The sequence below is a fragment of the Bradysia coprophila genome, unplaced genomic scaffold, assembly GCF_014529535.1.
Source record: "Bradysia coprophila strain Holo2 unplaced genomic scaffold, BU_Bcop_v1 contig_232, whole genome shotgun sequence".
In the NCBI taxonomy this organism is placed as follows: Eukaryota; Metazoa; Arthropoda; class Insecta; order Diptera; family Sciaridae; genus Bradysia; species Bradysia coprophila.
The window spans coordinates 16,891,037-16,914,419 of record NW_023503493.1 but is presented as its reverse complement, the minus strand read 5'-3'; the positions used below and the strand labels follow the sequence as shown (position 1 = coordinate 16,914,419).

General features: G+C 36.9%; 3 protein-coding genes across 5 annotated transcripts; all 3 read right to left on the bottom strand.

Annotated features, from left to right (window-relative positions):
- Positions 1 to 3,697: 3,697 nt before the first annotated feature.
- LOC119077041 (serrate RNA effector molecule homolog) lies at positions 3,698 to 8,776 on the bottom strand. 2 transcript variants are annotated; one of them, XM_037184167.1, is made up of 9 exons: positions 8,667 to 8,776; positions 8,192 to 8,341; positions 8,000 to 8,130; positions 7,528 to 7,846; positions 6,281 to 6,347; positions 4,993 to 6,213; positions 4,085 to 4,932; positions 3,910 to 4,020; positions 3,698 to 3,846 (listed from the first exon to the last, which is right to left on the bottom strand). In XM_037184167.1, the coding sequence occupies exons 2-9, from the start codon at positions 8,329 to 8,331 to the stop codon at positions 3,759 to 3,761; spliced, it is 2,925 nt and encodes a 974-aa protein (XP_037040062.1). In that variant the 5' UTR covers positions 8,332 to 8,341; positions 8,667 to 8,776; the 3' UTR covers positions 3,698 to 3,758. The 2 variants fall into 2 exon arrangements, with proteins under 2 accessions (XP_037040062.1, XP_037040063.1); XM_037184168.1 differs by having other exon boundaries at positions 3,706 to 3,846; positions 8,015 to 8,130.
- A 1,304-nt stretch (positions 8,777 to 10,080) lies between these two features.
- On the bottom strand, positions 10,081 to 15,111 carry LOC119077040 (retinol dehydrogenase 13-like). Of its 2 annotated transcripts, none has more exons than XM_037184164.1 (9): positions 15,066 to 15,111; positions 11,506 to 11,549; positions 11,371 to 11,434; positions 11,106 to 11,305; positions 10,928 to 11,044; positions 10,832 to 10,871; positions 10,513 to 10,772; positions 10,326 to 10,442; positions 10,081 to 10,244 (listed from the first exon to the last, which is right to left on the bottom strand). In XM_037184164.1, the coding sequence occupies exons 1-9, from the start codon at positions 15,099 to 15,101 to the stop codon at positions 10,145 to 10,147; spliced, it is 978 nt and encodes a 325-aa protein (XP_037040059.1). In that variant the 5' UTR covers positions 15,102 to 15,111; the 3' UTR covers positions 10,081 to 10,144. The 2 variants fall into 2 exon arrangements, with proteins under 2 accessions (XP_037040059.1, XP_037040061.1); XM_037184166.1 differs by lacking the exon at positions 15,066 to 15,111 and adding an exon at positions 11,772 to 11,925 and having other exon boundaries at positions 10,111 to 10,244.
- A 3,910-nt stretch (positions 15,112 to 19,021) lies between these two features.
- LOC119077039 lies at positions 19,022 to 20,053 on the bottom strand. The gene is made up of 3 exons (XM_037184163.1): positions 19,853 to 20,053; positions 19,462 to 19,789; positions 19,022 to 19,386 (listed from the first exon to the last, which is right to left on the bottom strand). The coding sequence occupies exons 2-3, from the start codon at positions 19,773 to 19,775 to the stop codon at positions 19,242 to 19,244; spliced, it is 459 nt and encodes a 152-aa protein (XP_037040058.1). The 5' UTR covers positions 19,776 to 19,789; positions 19,853 to 20,053; the 3' UTR covers positions 19,022 to 19,241.
- Between the last annotated feature and the right edge of the window lie 3,330 nt (positions 20,054 to 23,383).

The following is a 23,383-nucleotide window of genomic DNA, read 5'->3' as shown; positions in this document are numbered from 1 at the left end:
GTATCACCACAAATCCTATTCTATCTTATTCGCGCTTCAAATACGAGCAAAACGAGCTATCACTCGACTATGTAACTTTAAAATTGCCGGAGATACATCGTTTTGAAGTTGGTCATTTTGATAGAAAATGCACCAAATTAACGTTTTCCAAACAATCAAAATCTTTCAACTTACTCTGTATGTTTCTATCTGTCTATCTGTCTATCTATCGACGGTCGATCTCGGAAACTAGTCAGCTAATCTCCATGAAATTTTGCAGTAACCTCAGGGTGGGCATAAAAATGAAAATGTGATACGCTATTACCTCAGGAAAAACCAGAATTTAGTTTTATTGGCCTCGAAGTGGTTTCTGAGTGTGGTTTTCGAGGGTCGGGAACGCGTTTTCGGCTGTAGCTTAGCTGTATTGAAACCTACAGAGGCATGTGACCCATCAAATGAAAGGTATTCGTAACACGATTCGAACAAAAAAATAATTAAAAAAATCGGGTCAGATTCGTTTGAGCTAGAGTGATTAGAGTGACCAAATTTTGAGCTACTCGAGCGTAGGATGAAAGGACTACACGGAAAAAAAAGATTTGGAAAGAATTGTTTGCTAGAAATATATTTATAGTTGTGACAAATATATTTATATTTGTCACAAAATTTCAGGTAATTTGCTTGTCACAATTATATTTAATTATTTATGACGAATTATTAAAAAAATATTTGTGGCAAATAATTAAATATATTTCGGACAAATATTTATATATTTGTAACGAATATAGTTAATTATTTGCTACAAATGTTTATCTAATATATTCGCCACAAATATTTATATATTCGATACCAATTTTTTACATTAAATTGGTATTGAATATTTCTTTTTTTTTTTCGTGTAATATTTTTGCGATTATGAGAGATAGAGAGTTACTTTCTTCGGCAAAGTCTCAGAGTTTTACGAGTAGAACAGAGGGGCATATGTGAAAAATGTCGAAAGTTGGAAATGGGTGGGTCAATTATGTTTTTAGAGGTATTTTTTGAATGGTGGCAGATAGAGAGTTACTTTCTTCGGCAAAGTCTCAGAGTTTTACGAGTAGAAAAGAAGGGCATTTGCGAAAAATGTCGAAAGTTGGAAATGGGTGGGTCAATTGGGGTTTTGAAGATATTTCTTGAATGGTGGCAGATAGAGAATTACTTTCTTCGTCAAATTTTCGATTTTCGTTAAATTTCGTCAAATTTTCAATTTTCGTCGAATTTTCGAATTTCGTCAAATTTTCGATTTTCGTCAAATTTTTGATTTTCGTTAAATTTCGTAATTTTCGTTAAATTTCGTCAAATTTTCGAATTTCTTCAAATTTTCGAATTTTGTCAAATTTACGAATTTCGTCAAATTTTCGATTTTCGTCAAATTTTCGATTTTCGTCAAATTTTCAATTTTCGTCGAATTTTCGAATTTCGTCAAATTTTCGATTTTCGTCAAATTTTCGATTTTCGTCAAAGTTTCGATTTTCGTCAAATTTTCAAATTTCGTCAAATTTTCAAATTTCGTCAAATTTTCGAATTTCGTCAAATTTTCGATTTTCGTCAAGTTTTCGATCTTCGTCAAATTATCGATTTTCGTCAAATTTCCGAATTTCTGTTATAAACTGTTATAAAGAGCAGTGTTCTAAAACTTCTAAAACGACTGATATCCCAACAAAAATCTCTTCGAGAAAAGTGTGACGCAGTCTTTGAAGTACAATTTCTAAAATGAATGATATCGCTAGAGTTGACGCTTTCAGCTTCGTTATGCAAAAATTAAATTTTACACCCAATTTTAGTTCAAACAAGCCGGCTTAGTTTTTCTCATCATCTGCCAAATAATTTTTACCAAAAAAAATTTGACTGGAAACAACCAAAATTTTACCAAAAAAATCTGCGTCGCAAAGTGGCAAATGTTCAGGAACAGACCAGCAAGAAAATTTATCTGCCACATGCGACGCAGATTTTTTTGGTAAAATTTTGGTTGTTTCCAGTCAAATTTTTTTTGGTAAAAATTATTTGGCAGATGATGAGAAAAACTAAGCCAGCTTGTTTGAACTAAAATTGGGTGTAAAATTTAATTTTAAAAACATAGATTTAGAAGTAGGTCATGTGTAGCTCTGACTGGTATATTACCCATTGGATACCGTTCCCCTACCATACTCTGTAGCATCTGTAGCGATGGAATCGAAAAAATGAACCTTGATTACGTAAGTTGTGAATTTTTTGATGTTGTCACCTGTTACGAAAAGTCTCTGTTCGTTCATTCATCAAAAAAAAAATTGATAGTTAAGTACAGCTCAGAAGATTGTATTTTGACGTTATTTATAACCTAAGAGTAATTATACCTAGAGAGGAAGTTTCGAACAAAATTACGTAAAATATGCAATGAAAGTTGATAAGTAGGTATGGCCAGTCCATACAAGTCGGAGCACATACGAATTTGCATGGCGCCACCTCAAACGAACTCATTTCTAGTGGAAATTTGCACTAGAAATGAGTTCGTTTGAGGTGGCGCCATGCAAATCCGTATGTGCTCCGGCTAGAACAAATTTGAACGCTTGGCCATACCTATCTATTTACTTTCATTGAAAATATGTGGTCCCAACACGAAATACGAAATATTTGATAGTTTGTGTTTGCCCTCTTATTAAGTGGGTAAATTGAACTATCAAAAGCGTCAGCACGTACGTGTGTTGGTGTAAAATCGTACGAAATGTGCATCTTATACAAGCTGATGTTGGTGACACATTCTTCTTCTCTTCTTTTTCAGCCTGATTCTATCCACTGCTGGACGTAGGCCTTTCCAATTCTCTTCCATTCCGAACGATCCGTTGCCACTTGTTGCCAATTTGCGCCTGCAATTCTCTTTATACCATTCTTCCATCTCTCTGGTGGTCTACCTCTAGGTCGTGTTTTAGGTGGTCTCCAGTTCATGATCTTTTTGGTCCTACGTTCGTCCGTCCGTCTTGCAATATGTCCCGCCCAGCTCCACTTTAAAGATGCTATTCTTTCCATGACATCAACGACTTTTGTTTGTTGTCAAATCCATTGATTTGTCATTCTGTCTCTGAGCGTAATTCCAAGCATACTCCGTTCCATGGCTCTTTGTGCCACTCTTAATTTATTTTCGGAAGCTTTTGTTAACGTTAACGTTTCCGCTCCATATGTGAGCACAGGAAGGACACACGTATCGAACACTTTACGTTTCAGACTATTGTTCATTTTGCTTTTGACACATTTTATCGCACGAAATACCAGTCTAGATAATTATACGTACGATTTCGAACGATCTAAGTTTATTATAAAACATATGTGCAGAAGAGATCCGTCGAAAAACTTACCTTACTGTTATAATTGACCAAAAATAGAGTGTTCGTACTCGTAACGATAAAACTACTTCTTGGTTTGAAAATGATCATTATTCAAACTTAATTTACCAGCCATTAGTCCATTTACATCATTCAGTCATATGCTAACGTCTTCAGTTTTAACTCTTTCTGATTTTTACTTTTTTTAATAACAGATGAAATTTGCGTAATTGAGCAAGGATCTGAGATGTTTCGGACTTCGGTTCTATCTACATTTTCACACTCATGAAAAAGAATACAGAATCTTTGAGCTGAGAAACACTTCATGAGTAATCATTGTGTATGGATTGCGATTGCATATGTTCAGGAAAAGTAACAACAAAAACTAGACAACTCTATTTAGAATATTTATTTAGCAGTTGAAAAAACATAGTGCTTATGTTTCCTTTACAAAAAATCTTCTGGCTCCCTAGGTGCATCCAAATCTCTATAATGAATAATTGGTCGACTGTCACCACCTACCGGACCGCCACCGCTGGAAACAAGGATATAAACATGAGTCGAACGTTCGAATTTGATTGAAATCCAGAAAACTTACCGTCTCACACCGTATCCACCTCGAGGTCCCCTTGGTGGAATGATCATTGGCGGTGCATATCCGTATGGAGCTCCATAAACTGGTGCATGATGAAAACCTCCCGGTCGAAAACTAAACAAAATAAGAAATTTCGTTGCATCTCAAGATGGCATATAATTACTTAAGTACTGCTTACCCTCCTGGTTGTTGTTGCATTTCTGGCGGTTTACGATTGTTTCCAGGATGTTCTGGCAGTTGGGGTCTTTTCGGATCTCGCAGATAGTTATTGAAAAATTCAACTTCACGCTTAACTTCGTCGACCTTTTCCCCATGTTTGTTGAAAATGTGCTTGCGAATGAAATCGGGACCCTTGAACTTTTTACCCGACAATGGGCAGAGCCACTTATCTTTCGCTAGTTCTTGCGTGTTTGCTTGAACGAATTTCTCGACCTCAGCTTCAGTGTCCTTGGTGCCAAGTTTTTTCAATTCCTCCTCCTCAATGGGTTGACTCTTCGCCAAAAATGATGACATTTTTCCCTCGAAATTCCGTATGTACTCCTGAACTTCGTTACTGGTGACCTTGTTTTGCGGTGCAGGTCCACGAGCGTGGATAATACCACAACGATTGGGCATTTCATCCTCATACGGATATTCACAATGATTGTAAAAGTCAACCGAATGGACGATACGCAAGTATAGAATTAGCTTATCCAGTACCGATATCAAATGGATGTCTTTTTCCAGCAATTCACCTTCAGCGTCCTTACTCTCGTTGGTGGACAATCCAAGGAGTTCATCTTCTTCGGCCGATGCCTCTTCGATCAAGTAGTCGGTGATATTTTGAAGAACGGGATTGTTCGAATTGAGACCGAACGTGGTACTTCCATTGTCCTGGGCAGCAGCATCACTGTTGATCCACAAACCGGCTTTGTTATCCAAATTGTATGTGATTTTCGCACACAGTTTAATGTCACTGCGAACAATTACTTTGTGCGCAGTGATTCCATTTACTGGACGAACGCGTCGACTGAGATCACGGTTGACCTAGAATTAAATTAGGGAATTATTGACTGGCACAGTGTGATTTGTTAGTAAGGCACTTACGATTGCTCCAAGTTCGCAGTCCCTCAACCGAATGTTGTTCAAATTCCAACAAATTTCCTTGATGTTGACGTCACGTTCGAATGTTACCCAGCCGCGTCGGAACCATCTACGTTCCACCAAAGGATCTGCAATAGCAACTCGCAGAAAACCATTGCTCATCACACGTTTGCACATTGCCTCGACCTCAGCTTTGGTTATAGTTGGAGCTAAGTTACGAAGGAAAATCGAACTGGTTCGATGCAATGCTTTGTGAACCGGTCCCTCCTCCTTTGTGTCACTTTCCTTGTCCAAATCGATCGTTTCGACTTTGTCTTCCGTTTTGCTGTCATCTTTGTCCACATCATCCTTGGCTGTCTTTTCTGGGTCGGTTTCGACTTTTTCGTCAATTGCTTCTGAGTCCTTTGGATGCTCAGACGGAACCGTGTCTTCTACGCTTTCCATTTCTGCGTCCTTGGGTTCATTAGTTTCACCGTCCATGGAATCAGCAGCTTGGGGTATAGTTTGTTTTGGTGACGTTTCAGCATCTGAATCACTCGAACTGGATGATGAACTACTAGACTCCGAACGGGATCTCTTCCTTGGATTACTTTCTGGAATATCGGATACCTCATTTTTCACTTCTTTATTTTGCTCTTCATTCCAATCCATCTGCTTATCGTTCACATCTGGAGAACTAGGTTGATCTTTCTGATCTGGTGACGCTGGCTCATCATCCCATCCCTTTGCACCAGATTCAATTTCACTTTTCTTATTCTCGCCCCATTCGTCATCATCATCTTCCGTCTTCTTATTAGCTTCATTCGGCACCGCATTCTTGCCATCCTCCGAATCCACATCCCAATCCTCCTCGTCGTCATCATTCTTGGACTTCTTGCCGGATGAAGTGGTGTTCGATGTTTTCCAATTAAAATCGTTGTCACCTTTCGTCGCTTCATCCTCAATTTTCTTGGCAAACGGATTATTCGGTCGCCCGGCTGGCTTAACTGCTACGTTTTCATCGTCGTTGTTCTTGGAAATAGTCGCAGGCCGTGGTGGCGGTTCAAATTGTTTCGGTTCAGCTGGTTTCTCATCCAAAACTTTTAAATCTTCGTCGGTGCCGCCCTCTAACCGGATGACAACTGTGTCCAGAAGTCTCAACAGCTTCTCGGTTTGTGTTGTGTCGACACTAACGGTTGTTACATCACCGGAATTGAGGAGGTTCGTGAATACATCCGCACGGTTCTAACGGAACGAAAGTTAATAGATTAAGTGAAATCGAACGAAAAAATTTTGGGTAAAAAGTGCGAACCTTCAGGAAACTCAGCTGTTCTTCCTTTCTTCGATTCGAGTCTTCCGGATGGTATTTGATCTTGAACCTGTTTGGAGAGAAGGAAAAAAAAGAGAAGAAAGTTTGATTAGTAAAGAAAACTATTGGGTTTTCTGTCTTTTGGGGACAGAATGAATTGGTCAGGTTTTTTGTTATAAGTTTTCTGAAATGTCTATGTAAAACGCAATAGCTAAAAGAAATCGTAGAACCATAACAATAATATCCGTATCACAGAGATAACTATCAATACTGTCGTCCCAGCAGGCTCCTTTTGAAATGATAAAATTAAATTATGCATCCAACACATAGGTGTGTATACCATTGATAAATTAAAATCACTAAATTTGGCTTTAATGGTAAAATAAATTAAACACAAAAAAACTCTTAAAACTACAACTTAGAGCTAAAAGACAGAGTATAGTTGTGCTGTTCGTTTTTTGTTTTAAGAAAATCTTACCTTTCACAACAATAAATTTTATTTTTCGTTTAAAATAATTGAAGTAAACATCGGCATTGCTCGCTCAAATGATTCAATTTTTAAAACCCGTTGTTTGTGTAGTGGTATAACGCGCTAGTCATTTTTTCATTCTTTCTTATTTATTTTAAAATTTCATCAAAATATTTTGCAAATAATTTAAAAACTTTTCGAGATAAAAGTACGCGTGAGAAATGTATAAAAAAATTTCGATTTGATGGTTCTATTGTATGGTAAACACTGGTGGCTGTATAAAAAAGAAAATTTATTTAAAAAAAAGAAAATGTCTCATTTTACTCATTCAATCCATGGTCATGAGCAAAATGTTTTGTTTCCACTGTATACGTTTGACGTTATCGATCCATTGTCTACACAATACCTGGTCTATGGGGTGTCCATTTGTTCATAAATGACGTCCCAGCGCAGGGTAAATAGATAAAATTACTGGAATAAGCATCCAACCGGACATGCAGTAACTGCAACCGTGTCCGTTGAATCGTTTTGACCAACAATTGGACAAACGAATCAAGAGATTCACCTCGACAAAACTGCAGTATAAACGATATATTCTTCGGTGATATCGTTAAAATGATTCCGTTATACACCGGATGGATAAGCAGACGGTTGACACATTTAGACAAAGCTTAACAAGTGACACAACGGTCAAAGAGGCCTGGACGTCATTCATGGACAGTTTTTCATCTGATGTGACAACAAACACATTGCATTTAACGTAATATTCTAGAACACTCACCATTCTTCGTCTTTGTGGGTGACGAAAAATTCGTTTAATTGCTGCCGTTTAAAATCCTGTTTGTATTCACTGTATTTGCTCATAGCATCGGCATCCGAAATCGAATCATCTTGCGTTGCAAGAAACTGTTTTAACGTCAACATCGGCGGTTGTGTTTGTAAATCGCCATTCGCTTGCGGATCACCACCGCCGCCACCGCCTCCACTTCCTCCGTGTCCACCACGATTGGGCGGAAAAGGTGCATGTCCGCCATGCATTGGATAATGATCATGACCTCCCCAGCCACCAGGTCCTCCATATGGCATATAACCGTCGTGACCTAAAACGTGTCAAGAAAACATTGTCAGTTCACATCTAGCCTTTTGTTCAATGCAAACAAAGAGAATTATGAAATCAATTAGAAGGTGATTGAAGTTGAGTTCATGGGTTCCATTTAATTGCATTAAGTTTTTAGTTGAATTTCGTTAATTGCCTAATCTAAATTTACCACCGTAACGTATCGGACGGCCATCATCGCCCCATTCTTGGCGCATACGTTTTACTGGTGGACCGCGATCCGGTGAATATCGACGGTATTCTCTGTAGTCCGGTCGGCCTCTACCTCTGTAAGAAATATTTCATCAAAATTTACCATTTGCAACACACAAAAAACATTCGAATTTACCTATCCGCCCAATCCTCTCTACCTCCTCTAGGCCGATCGTCTCGGCGATCGGATCGATTGTAATCGCCCGAACTACGTTCACGTTCTCCGCGAAACTTGTCTCGCCTCTTACGATCATATTCGTCATCAGAATCAGCCATTTTTTCTGTTCTACGATGGGAATCAAATTTGAGGATTAATTGCGACAAAACCAAATGATTTTGTCTGTGAGTGGAATTTCAGTCTCACAACGCTTTTTCTTGTTTATTTCGGAAATGTTGGTTGGATTATTTCGAATTAGAAAGTTGTTGGGGGAAAAAATGAATCTTTCAAATGAACTCAGGGAAAGTGTTCTGCGAAAAATTTGGTTGCATTGCAAGCAACAAGGACTAATTTTCGATCAAACTGCAACACAGTTGATGTTCTTTAGAGTTACAGAACGTCTATTTACTTCACTACTTTACTCAAAAAATGTATATCTGAGAAAATATGTTACCCGAATGCTTGCACAGTTCAATTAGTGGTGAAATGTCACCAGAAGAATGGCGGCGTCTTTCTGTTAAAGTTTATTTTTTAGGTTTATGCAGGTGGTATGCCTGTTTGACAACGTAATATTAGTTAACAGCACTGACCTATTGACGGCACTGGCTATTCGCGAATGACAGCACTGATTATCACTCAAATTTTTAACCGCGCCAAATTTAAATTAGCACTCCGGCCAGGTCGAACTATACGGTATACACGAATACGAGAATGTCTCAGAGACGTTCTAGTTTGTGTCTTTAAAATGTTTATATTCTCCAAGGTCTTTAGTCTAATTAATGCGTTGTTCACTGCTTTGCTTATTACAGTTTTGATCTGGTAGGACGGTTTGGAGATGTTATTTTCCAATAGGTTTGTTCCAAGGCCATATGAATTGTCAAATTTCATCCATAGAACCGAATTGTCAAATTTCATCCATAGAACCATAACCTCAATAATATCTCTGTGTAGGCGACGTTGCTCGATTTGTATGAAATATCACGTAAGCGACGTTGCCGTGGATGAAATTGTCGTTGTTCGGGTTGGAACAAACCAAAGCACTGTCAAGCACCGAAGCTTTGACATCACTCAATTAGAAGGCTAAAAACACACCTGTTGACTATTTTTTTAAATGAAGACTTTCCTCGTGTGTACTGCTATAGTCCGTTGCTAAAGCGCCAGGGCCGTATCTAGATGGGGCGCAGGGTGGGCGGCGCCCCTCCTAGCGAAGTCATTTTTTCAATTTTTTTTTAATTTTTCCCATACAAAATAATTTTTTGGACCTTGCGCCCCCCCTAGCGCACTCAGATTTTGAAGTCTGGCTACGGCCCTGTAAAGCGCAACGATAAAAATACCAATGAAAGTAAATAGATAGGTATGGCCAAGCGTTCATATTTGTTCTAGCCGGAGCACATACGGATTTGCATGGCGCCACCTCAAACGAACTCATTTCTAGTGCAAATTTCCACTAGAAATGAGTTCGTTTGAGGTGGCGCCATGCAAATTCGTATGTGCTCCGACTTGTATGGACTGGCCATACCTACTTATCTACTTTCATTGAAAAATACCGAAAAATTCTAATTTAAACATATCATGGTATCAGCGACAGTGACAACAAAAGATATCGACAGACTATTGGTTATTGAGACGCGTAGCTGTAATTAATTGTATACCAGACAAAGTGACACTTTTCACGAAGAAAGTTCTGAAACAAAATCGTTGTATTTTGTTACCAGTCAAAGTGCCAAGTTTCACCGAGAAAGTAACGCCGCCTGGATATTTTGAAGATCGCCAATACACCAAAACTGATGTTAGATCAAATGAAGTGAGAGATTTTGTATTGGTTATAAAAGGTTGTCGTCGTCGAAGCTTACAGAAAAATGCGTACCAACAATTCGTATCTTCACTATAATTCTTTCTATAAAATTCCTAATCTTTGTTTACACTAATTAATCAAAATGACACTCCTGTCCACTTCTCACTGACTCTCCATAGCCATTCGGCTGTTTTTGCGTCGGCTGCTGCTTCACTGATCTTGGATGGCTTTAAATCGCTAATAATAAGATTGGATATACCGTCAATCCAAAAAGAAACGAACTAGATCCGAATCGACTCTAAAATTTGAAACGCTTACCAAAAATATGTTCCGCTCGTTTTCTCCAATTCCGGGTCCAATGCCAACGCTATAACGGTTTGCGCTCCTGACTTTGGATTTTTCACGAACGGCCACACAAATGGTCGTATGAAGATGCTTCAAAATTGATTTTGAAGAATATTCAAAGATGAAATGGAAAACTCACAATGGTCACAGTCTAACTCACTTTGCAATCCAGCTGCTATAAAAGGACATATGTCTGATGATATCGGTATCAACGATTCCTGGGTGCACAGAATTCACTGTAACACCAGTTCCAGCCAATTTTTTCGCCAATTCATTGGCAAATAGAACGTTAGCCAATTTACTTTGATTGTATGCTGCTCCTTCATCATAACTTTGGTCACTATTCAGATCGTCGAGGTTAATTTTTCCACGCTCGTGAGCGATGCTAGATACAACTACAATGCGACTGGGGCTGGATTTCTGGCCATATAATAAAAAAAATCCGAAATCGAATGACATTCAGAAAACTCGAAATTTACCTTCAATGTATCCAGCAGTAATAGGGTCAACAGGAAATGCCTACAAAAACGAAGCAGTCCACAGTTTGTGCATCAAAAAATTCTACACACAATTACCCCATATGATTCACTCCTAGCTGCATTTCAATTCCATCTTTCGTCGTCCACTTAGGACATCTCATGACACCGGCATTGTTTATTAAAACATCCAGTCGTTCACTATCCTTTTGAAATCTAGAATGTATCGCGAACTGACGGAAATGAAAATCTCAACATTAGGTCCGATCCAACTTACTGCGACACAAAATTTCGGATTGATTTAAATGATGCTAGGTCACACTCTCTACAGTAAACGTTTCCATTATTAGTATCAAGAACGATTTCTTTGCGGGCCTCCTCGCATTTCTTCATGTCTCTACATGCCATGTAAATGTGTGCTCCTCTTTTCGCTAATTCTAGTGCCGTTTCTTTGCCGATGCCCGTATTGCAACCGGTCTGAAAATACAAGGAAGATTGGACATTTAACCGGTAGATTTATACTCCTAGAATAGACTGCATACAATTAATACGACTTTATTCTCAGCTCGAGTCTTCTTTTTGAATCGTTCCCCTTGCATTGCATCTCTGAAATTTTGATTACAAAATCAATTATCGTGGGCCGATATACTGTGGTACATTTCTTGTATTTATGTTACTTTAAAATGAAGAGCCCACCAACTGCTGTTCCAACACAACTTCCCTGAAAGGTGACATAATTCAATAATTTTTTTATTGCACCGTACCGCAACCGACCAGGACAATGATAGGTAGATAAATTACGTCTAAAAGCGACTTTGTCTCATATCATTCAAAGGAATGAGAAGGTTTAATTTTCGAGTTACGAGTCGAAAGTTACTACGACAATTCATTGGTCTCGTCAGTCGGTGGTGTTCAATAATATTCTCTTGCATGAGTAACTTACAATAATGACAGACTTGTTTTTGAAAAATGAAAGCATCTCTTCAAGTTTTCAAATTTTATTTATTAAACCGAAAACACAACAAGTTTTTTGAATAGTAAATACTGTGCTCGAGACTGTGCTCCTGACACTTCATGACTCAAAAAAACACATGGAGACTGTCATCACTGTCATGATATACGTTATAGACACAAGACTGCAACGAAAAGACGGCGCTGATTATAGTATTGCGTAAACACGTCCAAATAACTGTAAACCCGAACTTTGACAACACGAACGGCAACCATTTCATCCACAGCAACATAACCTACATCAAATGTTGATGAGGTTGTGTCTCTATGGATGATATTTGACAGTAATTTGATAATTTACAAAAACACAATTTAAGATCACAGCAGATTTGACAATTCATATGGCCTTGGAACACAATGAAAGTAGATAAGTAGGTATGGCCAGTCCATACAAGTCGGAGCACATACGAATTTGCATGGCGCCACCTCAAACGAACTCATTTCTAGTGGAAATTTGCACTAGAAATGAGTTCGTTTGAGGTGGCGCCATGCAAATCCGTATGTGCTCCGGCTAGAACAAATTTGAACGCTTGGCCATACCTATCTATTTACTTTCATTGTTGGAACAAACCTATTACGCATTTGAAATGCTGTTTGGAAACTAAAGCTCAAATGTAATAGATTTTCGTATAATTCTAGTACATTTCGTCATTACAAAATTACTGATGTCGATGGAAAAAACTGTGACGCCTCTACAGGCCAACCAATTTTTTCTGTTCCAAAGTCGTTGAAAAACTCAATCGTCATCCACAGAGAAGTCACCACAACCAAAGTATTTATATAAACACTGAAGGTACCGCAGCATATCAATACACATGTGTATACAACGTACAACATGCTGTAAATCGCGATCCGTATTTCTTGCTATTCCCTGAGGGACTGCGCTACCTTCAGTGTTTATAGACTTTGACCACAACCTCAGTTTCAATATGGGAGAATGATGTTTTTAAACTAAGAAGAAATGTAATAGAGTTTTCCTATATTTTAGTACATTCTGTCATAAAATTACTGGTGACAATTGTTCTGTAATGACAAATGTGAAGTTGGCTCACATGAAAATAAGCCACAGGGATTGAAGTGCTATGGAAAATGTGACGCCTCTACAGGCCAACCCACTTGTCCCATACGATCAATGAATGTAGAAACCAGAGGAAATCAAGGTAGGAAATAGCGATTTCATATAAACAAACTCACCTTGCAATGAAAATCATTCGCTATTTCCTCCGCTTCATACAAATTTTGACCATACTAATAGTACTTTCGTTGTATACGATGACTCAAGAGTGTACTTTCGTTGTATACGACGACTCAAGTCCGAGTTTTTACGTAGAATAAAACACTGAAGTTTATATTCACTTATGTAGAAATGTTTATAAATTGATAAGATAAAGATTTACAACTGTGAATGTACATATTTGGTGTTTTGGTAGCTTTTACAAAAATTATTTTTTATCGATAATCTCCCTGCAGATCTTCATGTTGAATGAGTCGTCAACAGATGTTTTCGGTTGCGGAACAAGCGTCTCGTACATTTTATTGAAGAAATCGTTGTAGACTTTGCACACCTTCATTTTATAATCGTTCATGGTATCTTTTTTTATCCATTCATTGTAACCAGATACACTCATATTCTCGAAATGCCTTGCCGGATTGAAACTGTCCTCGATTACTGTAAGTATTTCCTGTTGATCATCGTACATCTTGCATGACGGGATCCCTTCGCCTGTAGGAAATGATATCATCGGATAATCTTTTTTCCCAGAACCGTCTTGTATAGTTTTCAATCAATAATTTCATTTCTTCCATTTTATCACGAACGACTAGGTCACTATAGGAGAATGGGGTTTAGAAACTAAGGGTAAAATCTAATACAATTTAGTACTTTTCTTCATCAAAAGTCTGCTGTCACTGAATTATTTTTTCATGAACAAACTTCACTGCTGTGACATTCCATGGAAATGAATCAATGTGAAGTTGTTACACAAAAAAATAGTCCAGTGAGATTGAAGTACTATAAAAAAAATGTGGCGCCTCTACAGGCCAACCGACTAGGCGAATATGATTTAGAACTGATTTGACTGGCGACGCTCAATACGGAATTATAAACAGCGATGAAAGTTGCGAGGTAAGTTGGTGAACATAGCGGATATTTGTAAAAAATCGACTCCTTTTGTATAAAGTGATAATACATTTGATCACACGTTGACATTGCACTTGTTATTTCGTTTCGCATCTGCTCTGCTTCTTTTTTATTTGATTTACATAAGCTCGTAATAATTTCCATTCTCTTTCTCACATCGTACAAACGATCTTCAAATAGCAGGACACTCTGAGTGATTATTTCCTTGTCAACGTGGGCAATAATCTTCTCTTCCAACGAATCATCTTGTTGCTCAAGTACCCCAATCAAATAAATCACCAATGCACCTGCTGGCACTGAAGGAACTGATACAGATTCTAGAGCAGCTAGTAATTCCAAAATATGTTTTGAGAAGGTCATAATTTTCACTAAATGATTTATTGATTCCGTATTATTTCGACCAACTACAAACGGAGGAAATATTTGTTCTGGGTAATTCTTTGGAGTAATTACTCGGCATGTGAGCGTATCCGGTAAAAGTAAACTTAACACAGTCTCCATGCTGTTTCAATTAAAATTGATCCAGTCAGTGATCGAAAACAATAATAAAATTGAAGAAACTTTTATGTTTACAATGTAAACAAATGAAGTGCGAGTGATTTCGGTAATCTTTTTGCGTCCCGACCTTCGTTGGTCAAAAAGATGACACAAACTAACTTGTGAGCAGTGTGAATCTATTTCTTATATAGGTTTGTTCGGTTTGTTCCAAATAGCTGTAAACACGAACTTTGACAACCCGAACCACGATGATTTGATCCATAGCAACGTCACCTACGTTATTTACACACAAATATTATTGAGGTTATGGTTCTATGGATCAAATTTGACAATTCATTGCTTGTTTGTGTTTCTTCTTATCTTTTTGCTTGCATTTAAATGATTAATTTCTTACGCTTAATTTAATTTATTGAATTTATTTATGTTTATGTTTATTCTGTGATATACTTATGTATGCCTTGTACTCGGCTAGAGAACAGTAGAGAATAAAATTATTATTCATTCATTCATACAGCCTTGGAACAAACCTATTCATTGGTCTCGTCAGTCGGTGATGTTCAATAATATTCTCTTGCATGAGTAACTTACAATAATGACAGACTTGTTTTTGAAAAATGAAAACATCTCTTCAAGTTTTCAATTTTTTTTATTAAACCGAAAACACAACCAGTTTTTTGAATAGTAATAATACTGTGCTCGAGACCAGAGCCTTTTATAACATATAAGCTCGGGGAAAAAGTGCACCCCAGTCCCCCGTCGGTGCGACCCAGTGGTTCTAGGTGCGACCCAGTGCACCACAGTACTACAAAATAATATTTTAGGATCCCTATAATTCAAATAAATCGTATATAATGACATAAAACGCACCCACTCGAACGTTAGCATTTACAGTTATTCCGAATATTCTATCAAACGTCAAAATATCATCAGCCATACATTCCACGCTTGATCTAAAAAAATGTCTCCGATGAAAAAACTAAGCAGGGCAAAAAAAGAAACTCAAACGGGACACATTGATAAAACAAGTGCCCAGCAATGAAAGTATACAGAAGGTATGGTCCAATGTCAAAATTTGTATGGAGCGGAGCAAATAGCTATTTCGTTTATTTCGTCCTCAGACGAACTCAGTTCTCTTTTAAATTTCACCAAAATTATCAAACCCACCAAATGGTTTAACGTAACCTCACACACAGAAAATTTAAAATTTTGTACATTTTTGCAATTATCGCAGCTAGAACCCATTTGATCACATTTATTTTGATTCAAACCGATAATGTGTAGGGTCTTCTAGATGAAGATAGTGAGCTGGAAAGTTGTATTTGCAAATTAAGTGTGCTATTGAGCAAAAAAAAATCCAATTAGAAAATTGTTTACACACAACTCATTTAGTCAATAGCACACTTAATTTGCAAATACAACTGTCCAGCTCACTGTCTTCACCTAGAAGACCATACACATTATCGATTTGAATTAAAATAAATGTGATCAAATGGTTTCTGGATGCGATAATTGCAAAAATACACAAAATTTTAAATTTTCTGTGTCTGAGGTTACGTTAAACCATTTGGTGACTTTGATAATTTTGGTGAAATTTAAAAGAAAACTGAGTTTGTCTGAGGACGAAATAAACGAAATCGCTATTTGATCCGGCTTATATGGATGTACCATACCTGGTTTGTACTTTCATTGGTGCCCAGTGCCTTTTTTAACATACAAGGTCGGAGGAAAAATGCACCCAGTCCCCTATCAGTGCACCCCACTGTTTATAAATCCGCCCAGTGAAAAACTCATTGTAATCTGTCACATAATTTGTTTCTTCAAATTTAATCTAATTATTTTAGCGCTGCAATTCAAAACTAATCATCCGCTGTAATTCAAAGCTGCGCCTATATTTTTGTATTTATTTGATAATTGCTGATAATTTCATCGGCAGCGAGACATGAATTAAGAGGGGTTAAGAGGGCCGTCCTAGGACGTTGGAGTTTACATCGCGCGTAAGCGTAAGAGAAATAGAACGTTTTGAAAGCAGAATATCTGAAAATTTTCTCGCTCGCTCCGCTCGCGATTTGTACCTTTATCTCGAAATCAGAGAATGTTAACTAGAAGAGACCGATTTTTTGAAGCCATGAGATCTTGCAAAACTAGTGACCAGCCTTTCTTCAAAAATTTTTGCCTGCGGCGAAAAAAGCAATATCTTGAACCGACTAATGTATGTTTATCTGCGTTCACTACTGTTAACGAAAACAAAAAATAAACATGGGCCCCTTGGCGAGAAAAATTGTCCCTTTCGAGAGAAAAAATGGGGCCTTGCGGAAAGTTGTGCACCCCAGTGAAAAATCCTTATAAAAGGCACTGCTCGAGACTGTGCTCCTGACACTTCATGACTCAAAAAAACACATGGAGACTGTCATCACTGTCATGATATACGCTATAGACACCAATGAAAGTATAAACCAGGTATGGTCTATTCATACAAACCGGAGGACATAGCGATTTTATATAAACAAACTCACCTCTCATGAGAGGTGAGTTTCTTTATATGAAATCGCTATGACCCCCGCTCCATACAACGTTTGACATTCGACCATACCTTGTGTTGAATGTTGATGTTCACTAATAGACACAAGACTGCACCATTTAGTTAATTCAAGACTGCAACGAAAAGATGGCGCTGATTATAGTATTGCGTAAACAGGTTTGTTCCAAATATCTGTAAACCTGAACTTTGACAACACGAACGGCAACAATTTCATCCACAGCAACATAACCTACGTCATTTTACATCAAATGTTGATGAGGTTGTGTCTCTATGGATGAAATTTGGCAGTAATTTGACAATTCATATGGCCTTGGAACAAACCTATTACGCATTTGAAATGCTGTTTGTAAACTAAAGCTCAAATGTAATAGATTTTCGTATAATTCTAGTACATTTCGTCATTACAAAATTACTAATGTCGATGGAAAAAACTGTGACGCCTCTACAGGCCAACCAATTTTTTCTGTTCCGAAGTTGTTGAAAAAGTTAATCGTCATCCACAGAGAAGTCACAGCAACCAAAGTATTTATATAAACACTGAAGGTACCGCAGTATATCAATTACACATGCGTATACAACGTACAACATGCTGTAAATATATGTATTAGCGTCATACAAAATTCACCTGAAAAGGTTTGTTCCAAATAGCTGTAAACACGAACTTTGACAACCCGAACCACGATGATTTGATCCATAGCAACGTCGCCTACGAGATGTTTCAGACAAATATGGCAACGTCGCCTACGTGATTTACACACAAATATTATTGAGGTTATGGTTCTATGGATCAAATTTGACAATTCATACAGCCTTGGAACAAACCTATAGGTTTCTTCCAAGGTCGTTCAAAATGTCAATCGTCATCCACAGAGAAGCCAACACAACCTCACTTTGAAGTTTTGACGAACAAATTTGTTTAAGTTGCGGTTATGTTTGCTTCTGTGGATGACGGTCGGTTGTTTTCGGCCTGTCAAAATTCGTTTTTACTGTACGATGGAAGAAACCTATTGCATACAACCAGCTACACATATTTAACGGTAGTGTGTCCACAGTGCTGCCAAAGCGCCAAAATTTGTTTTTCTATTTTCGATTTATACTATACTAGGCATGTTCACATGTTGAACAATAATACTTCTCGATTTACCTGTAGCCGTCACCAAATAAATGTCCTGAGTTTGTCCTTAATGTGTGACGAAATTTTATAATTTGTAATAACACTAAATAATAATTGAGGACGCCAGCTTTTTTGGACAAAAACGATAATGTCCAACAATAACAATAATTACCAACAATAATGCCCCGTCAAAATGGCGACCATTGTGAATGTATACACATGGACAAGTCAATTTTCTATTTATTTTTGATTTTTATTCTAAAAGTACGTCCGGATCTACATTTTATTACTGCAATCCGTAGATCTAATTTGTAGGAAGCTAACGACATTGAGCTGGAAAAAATTGTTTCACTTTACAACACGCTGTACGACGACAATTTGTCGTTTTATCATATCTAATTAGATCGCTAAAAACGAAAAGCCGAAGGAAAGGCCGTTTTCTCTCAGACACATTTTAGTACGTTTTGTTATTTGTCATTGGATTATTTTTTCATGAACAAACTTCACTGCTGTGTCATTTCATGGAAATGAATCAATGTGACGTTGTTACACCAGTCCAGTGAGAATGAAGTATACTATAAAAAAAATGTTACGAATCTACAGGCCAACCGACTAGGCGAATTACATTTGAGCAATAGTTTCCAATCATCGTTTTCCTATATGCAGTGCCGTGTCCAACCTTCTGAGCGGCCTGATCATCGTTAGTTTGGATTCGCAAAAAAAGGTGCAAAAGATTTAAATTTTTCGGACCTACCGACCCTTTGCAGCCCAAAGATTTCCTACATATCAATTGATATCGATCTCAGAAAATTATAGAAGAAAGTAAACTGTACAGACAGATGGAATAGATAAAATCCACAACAGTGTGTGAACATAGAACATTTTTAGCTGAAATAAAACACTGTATGTATACATGGTAATTACAAATATATGTGGCAAAATAACACTTTAATTAGTTTGTGTCTCTGTTAGATTAAAAAAAATATTATTTTAGTTTGATGTTCACTCTAAGAGTTAAATAACAGATATATAAACAATTGCTATAAGAAAATATTCTAATCTTACAAAACAAATCATTGGCTCAATTTCCAATTTCATTATCCAAACTCCGTTACAAAGGCTGATTCGAACTCCCACTGTCCTGTTCGCGCGGATTTTCATCCCTTTCTTCACTTTGGCTCTTCCCTTTCTTTTTAACATCGTATTTGCTTTTCGAGTCTCGCATCATTTCCAGCCAAGTAAATGGGTCGGCATACCTTCATATTGAATACCCGAATCATAGAATGAAACATTAGCATTATCTGTAACACATGAATGTGGGCAGCTTTTACCGTGAACAAAAATTTAGCATGCGATAGCCGAACACTCGAAATTGATCGGATGCTTGTGACTTCTTCAATGATCTCGATGTTGATGGTTCTGGCTTGGGAACTCTTCGACGGAACGGTAGATCTTCTGCATTGTTCGATTGATTGCCGAAAAAATTGTCGTCCTTTTGTCGAGTATGCGTTGCGTCGTAGTAAGATTCATCCACCCCATAGTTGGTATAACGAAATGTATCACAGGGTCCATGACACTTTCCACAGGTGAAATACGGCCCGTTGCTAATAAACGCATTTTCACAGTTCATACAAATTGATGTCATTTTTACTGTGTAACCTTAAATCCGAAAGACATTCGATGAAAATCTGGCTTGTTTACCATTATAACATAAAGTCTTACATTGAATCTGCGTATGTAGCCGATTGTATAACAGTTCTTTCACTTTCAAACCGAAATAATGAGATTATTACTTTCGTTTGAGTCTCACCAATTCAATCTTCACCGGTTTAGAATATATTTTCTCCATAAAACAAATCAATTGCTGTGAAAATCGATATACAACGAAAGAAACTGTCTGTGTCATTCACATATGAATCCTTGAAAACATTTTATTTGGGTGCGTTCTTGCGCATAATCATACATTGGTGAGAAAAGTTTTATATTCGATAGAATAGAGACGAAGTTAAATTCACCGACGAAGAAAGAGTGGTGTTAAAGTTAATGTTCTTGCGGCATTGAAGAACAAGATACTTTTGTCTCTAGTGTATACTATCACATATTTCATAATTCATGACATTCGTAACAAAATCTGGTGTTACATACACTGTATAATTTTTGACCTTTTAAAAACGGCAAGTGTACGAGGGGCACCCTAAAAGTTTCGGGAATCGGGTATTTCCGATGCATAATAGTATTTAATTTGAACATATTCGTAAATTTCAACATTTTTTAAGGTAAATAGCCAACTCAGTTCGAAAAAAGGGTGCACTCAGACATTAGGGCTTATCATTAAAAATTGAACTAAAATTTCACGACTTTGGCAAGTTTAGACCAGGGTTTCTGTTGTTTGGGTCTCAGTATCAATGTAATACCAGCATAGTTCGATAAAAGAATCCTAAAAATATGTATCTAAGGAATCCTAACAGATTTCATCAGAAATTTCGGGAAAAATCGAAAGAATTAGATTCACATGCAATTTCAATGCGAGAGCGGCCCTACAAAATGGATCAGTTTATTTCTAAAATTTGAGATGTAACATGACCTGTTTCCTAGTGAAACAATAGCTTATGTTTCAGTTATAAAAGTCCATCCCTTTCCAGGCAGAAGGTTTTTCCGCTTCTGAGATGTTAAGGCCGAGAAATTTAAATCACGAAAAAGCCTGATACTGAAGTCTCGCTTTGAGATCACATTTTTTGTCGCTGTTTCTTGGATAATTTGCTTTGAGTAAAAGTGAGGAATTTATAATCGAAAAAAATACAGTAAAAATATAAGTTCTCGGAAAGTTTTTAGCGAAATTGTTCTAGGACTACACAATTTGCCAAGGGACACTGACTAAGACCAAACTGGTTTTATCTGCGTATATCAAATTATTTCACATGAACTATGACTTTTCTGATAGCTGAGAGTCCAATGCAACAGCAAAGTACTTTCAATTATCAAAACCTGTTTTTGAGGCAGATCTGTGGAGCTCTGAATCCGTCAGCAGTAGGTGTTTTTAATTTATCGCATTACTACGAAGTGTCAACATTTGAAGGCCGCGTATATGACTTATTACCATTTAGATGGACCATACTTTACATGAGAACATAAAAATACTTTAATAAAAAATAATTATTTAAGAAAAAATAAAAAACGAACAGCACTTCAGAAAATGAATTCCTCCATTTTCAAAAATGGCCGACAAGCCTTTTTATAAATGTTTCTCAACTCATATCAAAATCTTTTTTTTACGATGTTAAGACGTCATTTTACTTAAAAAATGTTGAAATTTACGAATATGTTCAAATTAAATACTTTTATGCGTCGGAAATACCCGATTCCCGAAACTTTTAGGGGATCGCATAAAAACGATCAAATCCGTTGCGTTTTTGTTCAAAGTATAGAATAGTGTTGTAGACACATCTATGACTTCGTTTGGGTTAATAAACTTTTATGTGATCGCCCCATTTAAAAAAATGTGCTTCTATTTCGCGATAATTTGGAAGTTGCCACTTAAGGCAGGTATATCTATGATGCTGTCTTTCGTGTCTTCAAGAGTCAAGTAATTTTTAATTTCGTACAGTCAGAGTTAGTGAAATTTCAGCATGAATTTGCTTCCGATGGAAATAATTTTTAATTGCAAAAAGCTCATTGCTCTTCCTTAATTAAATCGATTGGTACATTCATTATACACATTTTATTCAAGACCAGATCATTTCACTAGCAGATCATCTCTTGTTCTCTTGACTCTTCTATATCTGTTTTCGGTTACAGAATCTTTCATACAGTGAACGACATCTCAAATGTCTCACTGTCATTTTTTTCAGAGAATGTCATTGTGAATTTGCAATGACACAATAAAATTCTCAAAAAAATTTGACAGTGAGACATTTGAGATGTCGTTCACTGTAAATCAAAAAACGAAAAAAAAAATGAAATGAATGAATGAACAATTTCATTACTTTCTTCACACTTTAGTTAAATGCTCAATTCATATAAATAAATAGCCGTAAGATCTAACAATTTCTATTTTAAAAATTTCACTTTAATCGAATCATTAGCGGTGGGTGGTTTTCTTAAAGTATTTACAAATTTACCTCCTACACACTCGTTTAATTTCACTATAATGATTTCTCGTCCATTCAACACTCAATTTCAACGGTTTTTACGATTTTTCTCAAACAATTTCAATCCAAGGTAATAAAGAGACATTCGGAAAATTATTGTAGTGACTGTGCGAGATGGTCGAGTCAGAAGTGAATCGAATTACTCAAAATATTATTTATGTTACAACAACACACATTGGACGAACACTGAGCCAATATGTGGACAAGAGTTATATTATACTGCACAAGAAGATGCGGGAAAAGGCAATAAAAACGCATAAGATTCTATTCAGTACAATTAGGCCGTGTGTCACCGCACATTCTTTAAAAGAATTAAAAAATTCTCAAATAAGTTGACATTTTTAGTCCGAACATTTCTGACAACAAACTTGATGTAAGCCTACACGCCAAATTTTCCAATTTTCAACAAACTAATCCTCGCCGAGTTAATACTGCAAAATACGAATACGACACACAATTTGTGACTTGGACTTTGCCAAACAAAAACAAATTGACAATATAATAGCATTTCAGTTGATCGCTAACAAAAATCGAATACACACAACATTGTCCTACAAGTTCACCACACTAATTTTAACTGAAAGCCAGACTTCCACTTCCAAGGTCTTTAGGCAATATATACCTTGCGCTTTGCGTATTTGTGGGGAACATGCAAAAGTTCATCACAGTAGGCTATTGAACCCACTAAAATCTAATTTTAAATCGCTAGAATAATTCCATAAATCTAAATGTGATACTAAGAAACCACGTGTTTCAATAAGTCCTGGGAGCGATCCTGAAGACATGGACCTAATCTGTTTGGGCTGAACGGCGTACTTTCGTTCACTTTTCCAAGCCCTCTCAAGAAATATCACTAAATAACTAAAGAAATCAAACATTACATCTACATTACACATTACATTACATTGTAATGTAATGTAATGTAATGTAGCGTTACAAACTGCATCTTTGATTTCTGAAGCCAATCGGCGAGATAAAATTTTTTGGTTTGCGAACTTTTAAAGTACTCACAAAAGTTCACCAAAGTGCGCTGCTGAACCCAGAAAAAGTTAAGCCCGACTGTCTAGATTCGCTCCCTGAACCTTGCAATATTACGTAATATTAC